This window comes from Bos javanicus, chromosome 1, assembly GCF_032452875.1.
Source record: "Bos javanicus breed banteng chromosome 1, ARS-OSU_banteng_1.0, whole genome shotgun sequence".
Lineage (NCBI taxonomy): Eukaryota > Metazoa > Chordata > Mammalia > Artiodactyla > Bovidae > Bos > Bos javanicus.
In genome coordinates, this window is record NC_083868.1 from 74,244,100 (window position 1) to 74,254,750 (window position 10,651).

The 10,651-nt window shown below is 39.7% G+C and overlaps 1 protein-coding gene across 3 annotated transcripts in view; it reads left to right on the forward strand.

The window, feature by feature from the left end:
- Positions 1-10,446, forward strand: part of ATP13A4 (ATPase 13A4) — a 123,421-nt gene extending 112,975 nt beyond the window's left edge. For 2 of the 3 annotated variants that reach the window (XM_061412668.1, XM_061412678.1), the window contains 3 exons: positions 684-772; positions 4,278-4,358; positions 9,792-10,446. In XM_061412668.1, the coding sequence (XP_061268652.1) occupies positions 684-772; positions 4,278-4,358; positions 9,792-10,004 (383 nt within the window). In that variant the 3' untranslated portion in view covers positions 10,005-10,446. The remainder of the gene's footprint in view (positions 1-683; positions 773-4,277; positions 4,359-9,791) is intronic. The other variant, XM_061412685.1, reaches the window with a different exon arrangement.
- Positions 10,447-10,651: the final 205 nt, after the last annotated feature.

A 10,651-nucleotide genomic window follows, 5' to 3' on the forward strand; every position in this document is an offset into this window, starting at 1 on the left:
TGGGAGCAGGTTCAGCCTGGGGGATCTTGACTATAGATCACTGAGGCTGATGACCAAAGTACCTCTCATCTCCTTACAGTCTGGGCTGGGGGTGAGGGAGCATGTTAGGAGACATGAGTGATCTGGTAAGAGACATATATTTATACAGCATCACTCCCTCTCTAAGTGGGAAAATGTAGAAGCACAATTTGAAGACTCAATATCCTCTGTTCAGAGAAAGTTATTTTGCTCTTCTTGGGGTGAGGAACCCGTGGAGTGCTGACCTGCACATGACTGCAATTTAAACATTTCCTGCTGGTGCTGTCCTGTTTATTTACAGACCTCCCTTTTTCCAGAAAAGGACTTGTATTTGCAAATGATTTGCATTAAAGAGATTTGGATATCCCCAAGGCATTTATTGAAAACATATTTTGTCAATATTACCCTGTATGCTGTTATTTCCCATTTTTATTAATTAAAACATATAGCAAGCATGCTAAAATTTCCACTTAACTCAAAGGCATGCAAAAAATTGTAGAAGTGAGACTCATTTCATAGAAATGAGTACTTTTCATCTATTATGCTTATTTGGATGAAGAAATCAAGTAAATCTAAGCAGCGTTAATCAGTATATGTCTGTCAATGAATGTGAGACTTTCTACTTAGATTTCTCTAAATGATAACTTGTATTCTTATTTCCTCAGATATATTTGTCCTTGTGCTGGTCGTACAGCTGAGTGTGTGTCTATTCATTCTATTTGCTGATATTCCAGAATTATATAGGTGCCTGGATGTAAGTCTTATCTCTGGGATATGGTGATATTTTATAGTTATATAAAATCCTGACTTCAAAAACTGGGCTGCAATTGCAATTGACATGGATTCGTGACACCTATTATTCTTTTGAGATGGGAGGGTTAAAAAGAATGCTGAATTTATTCACTTTTTTAATTTAAACTAGTCAGGAGATGAAATTCTGTTTAGTCTTGACTTCAAGTATTTAAAAAACATTGAACACTTTACCTTTAAAAGATCACTGTAAGATTGGAAATTCAATTTATACATTTCCTTTTTCAAATGTGAGAGAATTTTTCCTAAATGGTTTTGTTTTGAAGCTGTTTAAACAGTTTTGCCTGTAACAATTTTGGGGTTAGTTCTCAAATTTGTATTTACATCTTTTAAAAACATCTTTAAAACATGTTTTTCTGTATGTACATACTTAAACGTATTCAAAACTTTTCAAAGATCCATATCCTATCTCAAGAACTCTCTTACATTTTGTAATTTTGAGACAACTTTGGAACTCTATAAGAGACAGAAATTTTACATAGTCAAGCAAGGGAAAATGTATATATTGATTTATTCTAACTTTTTCTTCTTTTGAATCAGAAGTTAACCATTAATAAATGTCTTTTAGACCAATAAATAGAATACAGAAGAGATGATAAAAGGAACTGAGCTTTTAGTTCTTTGCAAAATTTCCTTTCTGCTTCTCCATCTCAAAGATAAGTTCATGAGGGCCAAGATCCCATCTTATTCATTCTTGTATTTCCAGTGCCTAGCATAGTGAATGGTACATAATGGCAATGACTGATGACTGATCATTGTAGATCAGGTTCCTAAATGTAGACAAGCCTTTAAAGTACACAGTGCATTCAAAACCAGCAATACCTTCACAAGCCCACAGTGACATCTGACTTAGACGCTAATATCTACATTCAGTTTTTCATTTTTATAATTGTATTACTGTAGTTAACAGTGCAATTGTATTCATGAACTAGATTAGGTACTCATGGAGATAAATGGTCTTTGCCTACCAGCCTTGTAAGTGAGTTAAAATTCCTTAATCCTGCAGAAATTACAGGTTGGGACATGTTGAATTTAGTTACACTCTTTAATAATAAGGGGGCTTCCCTGGTGGCTCAGCGGTAAAGAATTTGTCTGCCAATGCAGGAGACACAGGTTTGATCCCTGGGTCAGGAAGAGCTCCTGGAGAAGGAAATGGCAACCCATTCCAGTATTCTTGCCTGGGAAATCCCATGGACAGAGGAGCCTGGTAGGCTACAGTCTATGGGATCTCAAAGAGTTAGAAACAATTTAGTGACGAAACAACAACAAAATAGTGAAGACTCTTTTGCATGACTTCAAAAGATTCTGCAAAGAATTATTTCTCACATTAAAATAATTTTTTTATTATTTCATAAAATTATGCATACATTTTATATAATGAAACTATGCAGGTAAGGAAAATTATAACATTATTGAGTGGATCCTTCCATCTTTGAAAATTCATATATTATAAATGTATATTTGACTGAGTTATGAAGTTCATTTTATTTTAAATGGAATCATGCTGCTTTGCAACCTAGTTATTGCTCATTTTTTTTAAAATTCATAATTTTTTTTAAAATAGAGAAAACATTCTCATAGTTTAAAACTCAAAAGTTAGAGAAATTGTGTAGTGAAAATCTCCCTTGTCATCCTTGTTCCCGGGTTACCATTCCCTCTCTGTGGAGACAACTTGTAACACCAGTTTACTTTGCATACTTTTGGATCTGTATTATACACATGTATATATACATTTCTTAAAGGTATATTTTACCACATTTTTACACAAATAATAGCAAACTATTATATTTGTCCAAATCGTCTGATATGGAGATGTCCAGGTGAGATGAGATGTACAAGAAAGTTGTTGGAGAAATTACCCATAGAGGGAGGGGATTAGGCAGCCAGTGAAGGCGGGAGGGGGCCACACTATGATATGAGTCTGATCCCTCTGAAGGACAGAGAGATGGAAGGTGAGCTGAACGAGTCAAGTTTCAGACTGCAGCACAATTCCAGGAAAGTCAAGCCAAAGTTGCCCATCAGAGGTGTCTCACAAGAATGCGTGTGGGTAGAAGCCCTGGGGTCCTCACTTATTAACTCTGAGCAGACCATGCATGCAGAGTGTGGTCACAGAGTGAGTATGGTGGTAGATTCTAAGCATGCTGGTAGTTGGAGGGTTTGCCTTTTGTCCTCCAAGCAGCAGGAGATCCAGGTGAAGCATTTTCACGGCTTCCACAACCACACACACAATCCTGCACTTCGCTCTTTCATGTAACAGTATATTTTGGTGCTTGTTGCATATTAGCACATGATGTTTTCTTATTCTAATGTAGTATTTCAATGTCTATCTATGTATACCATAATTTATATGAGTCCCCTATTGACAAACATTAAATTGCCTCTAATTTTTTACTATTACCAGCAAATAAAATAACTTTACACATATATTATTTCAGCCATGTATATCTCTAAGAGAAATTCCTTGAAATGGATTTGAACTTTGAATTTTAATATCACTGCCCTTCATAGAATTGTACACCTTTTATCCTCACCAAAGTATAAGGCAGCGTATGAGGCAGCGCCAGGTGCGTAAGAGTATACTTGGCTTCCATTCACTCATTCATTCATTTGTTAATTCATTCAACATGAATATGTAAGTATTATGTGCCTGGGGAGGGGTCAGGGAAGATAGAGAGAAAGAGGGGCAAAAGATAGGTAGTGACAACCTGTTTCATCTCTGATTTCTGCATTGGTGAGAAGCCTTGTCATGACACAGCCTGGGAAGCTGTATGCACGGTCCTGAGGGGGAAGCCCTGACTTAGGGCTCAAACTAGAACTCAGCTGAAGGGAGATATGAGACCACAGAGAAGAGGTTTGACAGGTGTACCCTCAGAATCTCCTGGGAGTAGAGCCACATTCCTGTATTCCCTCATAAAAACAAAACAAAGCAAGTAAACAAGAAACACTTTGGGGACTTCCCTGATGGTCCAGTGGCTAAGACTGTACTCCCAGTACAGAGAGCCTGGGTTCAATCTCTGGACAAGGAACTAGATTCCACATACTACAACTAAGACTCAATGCAGCTAAATAAATAAAAATTTTAATAAAACCCCAAAAAACACTTTTACTATTTTTTTTTTTTGCAAAATAACCAAATATATTTTAGAAAATTTAGAAATTACAGAGAGGTAAAAAGAAGAAAGAAGGAAGATAAAAGAAAGCAACAATCAGTCCCCAAGTTATTGGAATCATTGAGTGTAATACTTCCATATTTTCGGTGCATTGATGCATAGACATACTTATGTATATAAAATGTATATGTATGTATATAAATGTAATACAACATACACGTCTATGCATGGGCTTATTGCATATGTAATTTGAAACCTATGAAAAAGTACACTATGAACAGCATGAACTTTTTGCAGCATGATTTGTCTTCAAACTGATTGTACTTCATCTCCCGCCAGCTGCTCTGCACTCCTGTCCTGTGGAGGGTCTACATTGTCATTATGCTGAGCTCCAATTTCATTGTGTCCCTTGTCGTGGAGGTATGTGTCCTCGAGTTGCTGATACCTGGTTGGGTTGGTGGGGGCCATTCTCTGGGAGTCCAAAAAGGAACAGCTTTAGCCAAAAAGGTTTAGCAGTGCAAGAGGCTCCCTTCCTTGGCAACATGAGCAATGATGGTTCCCTGTGATGAATTCCAAACAGGGCATTAGTTTTCCTGTCTGTAAAGTGGGGCTGGGGAGGATGGAATAAGGTCTTATCCATATCTAAAATTCACATATAGAGAGCCAACTAAATTTATTTTTTGAAATTGAGATATGAGTCACATATATTAGATTCACTTATTTAAAGTGTACAATTCAGTGGTTTTTTTGGTATGTTCACTGAGTTGTGTAACCACCACCACTTTCTAATTCCAGAACATTCTCATTACCCCAAAAGAAATCTCATACCCATTAGTGGTTGCTTCTTATTTCCCCTTTTTCCTCCTTCACCCCCTGCTAACAACTAGTCTGCTTTCTGTCTCTATGAATTTGCCTATCCTGGTCATTCCATGGAAAGGGGATGGTATGATATGCGGCCTGTTGTGTCTAGCTTCTTTCCCTGAACAACTTGGATCATTTTTACTTTACAGATGGGAAATGAGATTCACAGTAAGTTTTTCCTGAGTTTTATTCTTTATGCTCCATTTCCTCAGTAAAATGAGTTGGTGCTCCCCTTTTCCCTTGCTATGTGCTTTACTCGCTGCTTCTTCAGTGCTGTCAGACAAAGTCTCCAGTTCTTAAGGCTTTCTTTCGGGGAGAGTTAAGGCATCCAGTTTGCACCCCAGAAAAGGCATCCAGTTTGAAGAAGGATGAGCTATAAAACTCCATCTGTCCTCATCCTGCTCTCGCAAACCCAGGATGGTTCCAGTGAGGGGGGATTCATGGCGGGCTGGGGGCCCCAGGGCCTGTCGTCCCTGCAGTGTCTTGTAAGCACAGAGCCTTCTTTACAGAGCAGAGTGAAGGCTGCGCAGGAGCTGGTGGCAGAAGAGAACATAGAATTAGGGTAAGGAGCATCTCTCTACATGCTAAACCAGGGCCTCCCAAACTTGAGTGTGCATCAGAATTCCCTGAAGGGCTTGTTAGAACACAGATTGTCCCGCCCTGCCACCAGCATTTCTGACTTGGTAGGTTTGCAGTAAATACAAGTTTTAGTTTTTCCAGTAGCTTGCCAGGTCATTCTGATGCAGCTGACTCAGGAACCACAGTAAAGAGCCCTATGCTAAACCATACGGTCCCCAAAGCCACCAGATTAATCAAAGAGCATCACCATGAGAGTCCTCTTAAGGAGTTGCAAAAAGATTGCCCTTGCCCTTTAAGGGATAATCTTATGTGTAGATCTTATTCCTGTCCATGATCACTTTATTTCCACTGTTTCAAACATCTTTCTCCATCTCTGTGTACTGAAATACCATCCCATCCTCTGTGGCATAGCTGTGGTATTATCCTGTTCATGAATTTTTCCTGATGCATGGATCAGTTAGGCAAGTAGCAAAGCTCAGCTCACAGTGGTTTAAACAATAAAGATATTTATTAACTCACTTAGCAAGAAGATTGGAAGCCAGTGGCTTCAGATCTAGTTTAGGGTCTCTATGGCATTATTGGGAACCTGCATTCTTCCACCTTTCTGTCTCACCATCCTTAGAAACTGACCTTTCATATTTGTGCTTGTTGCTTATGGTGCTCAGCTTAGCTCCCATGTAGCTGTGTTAGCTGGGTTTGAGGTCTGTTTTCAGTGCAGGTAAAAAACAAATGGAAGAAGAGTTACCAGCAAGCTTTTTTTCTCACAAGTATGAACCTTTTATAAGGGAACAAAATATTTTCCTGCAGCTCACCAGTGAGCTTCCTCTTATGTCTCATTGCTTAGAACTATGTCTCATTGTCAGTTTTAGTAGGAAAGGATTCTGGTAAAGTGGATCTATGCCAAAAACTTGGACAAATTGTCCTGGACTAGTTATAATTTTTTTAAGGTGGCAAGGAAGAGCCAGGAGGAATGGATTGTAAGGTAATCAAGCAACAAAGCCTGCCATAATCCCCCTACAGAAAACCATTCTCCTTCAGTATATTTGCAGTTAAGAATATAGTTGCAGAGTAGATTACTTGACTTTGAATCCTGGCTCCACCCTTTCTTGCTGGCTGATTTTGGTCAAGTTTCTATACTTCTCTGAGTCTCTGTTTCCTCATCTGCAAAATGATGATAATAATAGTAACTCATCTCATAGAATTGGGTTTCCCAGGTGGCTCAGTGGTAAAGAATCCACCTGCCAATACAGGAGACATGGGTTCGATCTCTGGCTTGGGAAGATCTCCTGGAGAAGGAAATGACAGCCCACTCCAGTATTCTTGCCAGGCAAATCTCATGGACAGGGGAGTCTGGCAAAGGGCTTCCCTCATGGCTTAGTCGGTGAAGAGTCTGCCTGCAATGCAGGAGACCTGAGTTTGATGCCTGGGTTAGGAAGATCCTCTGGAGAAGGAAATGGCAACCCATTCCATTATTCTTGCTTGGAGAATCCCATGGACAGAGGAGCTTGGCAGGCTATAGACCATGGAGTTGCAAGAGTCAGACGTGACTTAGAAACTAAACCACCACCAGATGAGCCTGGCGGGCTGAAGTCCATAGGGTCACAAGAAGTTGGACACTACTGAGCATAAAGGTTTATTCAATTCTTAAATTTAAGAAGTGAGCCTGTCTACCTCCACCCCAACTCCCCCACCCCCCACCCCCACCCCACCCCACATATGGAGAGGGTAATTTGGTATGCACAAAACAAGTCTGAATGAGACCTTATTATAATTGCTAATCTCACAATCTAACAACCTCCTTCTTATAGGCAGAGGAGCTAATGTAGACAGTTTTAACAGCCCTTCTTGTATTACTTATGTATTTGTGTGTATATGTAAGTGTATATATATGTGTGTGTGTGTATATAGATATACATGAATTATTTGAATTGTTTGTCAAAAGAGTTCATGTGATAAAATTTTTGTTGTTTCTTGTTTGTTTGTTTTTTAAAGAAATGGTGTGTTATCAAGGCTTTCCTTTTGTTTCTCCTTCTGTATCTAATTTACAATGTAGAATGACAGGACAAATATCTCAGTGCTTTCTTTGGTTTCCCCTTTCAGAGCAGCAAAGTAATATAGGTTATCACATTCTAGAATTGTAACAAAGTTCAAGATATGGTGGAGAGCACTAAAGTCTTTCTGTGTGTGTGTGTGTGTGTTGATTTGTTTTGTCTGAAGCCTGCTAAGATTTCCTGGATGTAAGTTGGATTTTAAAATCTTTAATTAAATACCCATGATCTTACCTTATCCTAGCTCTAAAGAGAACTACTGTTCTCTAGTTAATTAAGGAGGACAAAAAAACTTTGCTGTGGGAATGTAGAAGAACAGGTCTGGCGAGGCGTTTCCTAAGGTTTCCAAGATGCTGATGAGATAGCTATGTGAGTATTTAACTGATCAGCAGATGATCAGTTTTTAGAGGAATATTCAGACTAGCTCTTTTCTTTGATTTCCATAAGCAGTGTACTCAGATGTCAAAGATGGGTGGATTTTAGGAAACCACTATCTCTAGCAAAATTCCTTGTAGAATCCTACAGAATTAACTCTTTCAGTTTAGCAAAAATACCACTGACAGACAGCAAAACTAGTTCTAATTCTAAGGGACCTCTTAGGCCCTCATATTTTCCTCTTTGTTTCTTTCATGATAACTTCTAAGATGGTCTATCTCTGTGACCACACGTGATAAAACAATGAAATTAACATGATAACCTCTTAGGCACTATGTGTTATAAGTTATAACTTGAGCTCTATTCAAGGTTCAGTTTAACTCATGACATAAAATGTTTCTGAAGAGACATATCTTTTGCTATCTTAGAAAAAGGATTGCAATGAAATATTTGTAGGTGAAGTTTAGAGGTTTATATGAAAAAGGCTGCAATGCCAAACCCTTTATTAAATGAATAGTTCAGAAGAATGGTAAAGGGAGGCAGCTATGCCATGCCATGTCGTGCCCTGCATTGTAACAGGAGCTGCTGCTGCTGCTGCTAAGTCACTTTAGTCGTGTCCGACTCTGTGTGACTCCATAGACGACAGCCCACCAGGCTCCCCCATCCCTGGGATTCTCCAGGCAAGAACACTGGCGTGGGTTGCCATTTCCTTCTCCAATTCATGAAAGTGGAAAGTGAAAGCGAAGTGGCTCAGTCGTGTCCAACTCTTAGCGACCCCATGGACTGCAGCCTACCAGGCTCCTCTATCATGGGATTTTCCAGGCAAGAGTACTGGAGTGGGGTGCCATCGCCTTCTCTGGTAACAAGAGTTATACAATCCCAATGACAAATCTAAAAGGACAGAATTATCATTTCTAATCACTGAGGCTCAGATGGGATAATTAATCTGCACACAGGAGGTAGGTGTCAGAGCTGGGACTCAGATCCAAATCTGTCCAACTCCAAAACTGTGGCCCACATTCCCAGTTTTACCTGTGTTCAAGCTTACACAGTGATATGCTGGGATATACTTGGTTTCTATAAGGTCAATACGATTTGGTATTTTAAGTGTCATTTATATTAAATCAGCAGCAGCATATTAAATCATGTATAGATGTGATATGGAGTAAACTGCAGAATTTAGATGCTTTTACTGCTTCCCTGGTGGCTCAGATGGTAAAGCGTCTGTCTACAATGCGAGAGACCTCGGTTTGATCCCTGGGTCGGGAAGATTCCCTGGAGAAGGAAATGGCAACCCATTCCAGTACTCTTGCCTAGAAAATCCCATGGGCGGAGGAGCCTGGTGCAGACTACTGTCCATGGAGTCGCAAAGAGTCGGACACAACTGAGCGACTTCACTTTACTTTCACTGCTTCCCTGATAGTTCAGTTGGTAAAGAACCTGCCTGCAATGCAGGAGACCCCGGTTCAATTCCTGGGTTGGGAAGATCAGCTGGGGAAGGGATAGGCTACCCACTTCAGTATTCTTGGGCTTCACTTGTGGCTCAGCTGGTAAAGAATCTGCCTGCAATGTGGGAAACCTGGGTTGGATCCCTGGATTGGGAAGATCCCCTGTAGAAGGGAAAGGCTACTCACTCCAATATTTTGGCCTGGAGCATTCCATGGACTGCAAAGAGTTGGGGTTGCAAAGAGTAGGACACGACTCATCGACTTTCACTTCATATTTAAGATACACATGAAATTCAAAAGAAATTTCATCCTTGAGGCAGACTACTTAAAGCTATATTTCTGTTTCAGAAACTCTCTTCCAGAAGCATTTCTTAAATGTAAAAGTTTGAGAGGCCTTGACCTCTCATGTGAAATCACCTTGGGAGGCAGAGACTTAAGATCTTTGTCAAGCTAGATTGAAGCAGTCAATGTGGTAGTGCCTTATGAGGACTATGTTCTGGAAACAACCTCTGATTGTAAACAATAACTCTTTTATTTTGCAGGAGGCCATTATTGAAAATAGAGCCCTGTGGATGATAATCAAAAGATGTTTTGGCTATCAGTCAAAAAGCCAGTATCGGATATTGCAGAGAGCCTTGGCAAATGACCCCAGTTGGCCCCCAATAAACCAGACCTCCGACTCTGATATGCCAGAATGTGGCAGGGGAGTGTCTTACAGCAACCCAGTGTTTGAGAGCAACGAGGATCAACTATGAAGACAATGTGATATCCAAGTTTATATAACATAGAAACAATGACAAAAGGGACCATTTTCAGTTATTTTACTTTTTTTTTAAGCAACAAGACTCTTTTAATATCAGCTGGAGGTTTTGGAATCAAAAACCTATCCAATCATGGTGACAAATTAAAGTCTTTTTGATAAGATACTTTCTACAGAGCTGAACACTGCCCTAAGGAGAACACTTTTCTCCTGGCTTCTGAAAGTATTAGAGGTGTTCAATGACTCAAGAATATCCCAGGGATGGCAATGGGCCAAGAGATTGCCTGGCTGAAGGAGAAGGAGAGTATGTAATCTTTCTTCTTAGATGTATATGTTTTAATGAGTTGAGGGAAAGTAGCATAGAACTATAAACATGTTAAAGATCATTTTTGAATTCTTATTTCATTGATGGAAAAACAAATGCTGGAGAACCATCACACTGCTCTTTACTGTCTGGTTTCCTTTCCTTTGTGGTACTTTTCAGATCTGAGATATTTTCTTCTATTTCTGGCCTCTCCTGTGTATTAGTAAGGACAGGCTAAGCCAATGCTGTAATAACAAGCAACTCCAGTATCTCAGTGTCTTTACACTCAAGAACGTCTTTCTTGACCCAGGGGACTCTTTAGAATAGCCCTCCTCAGG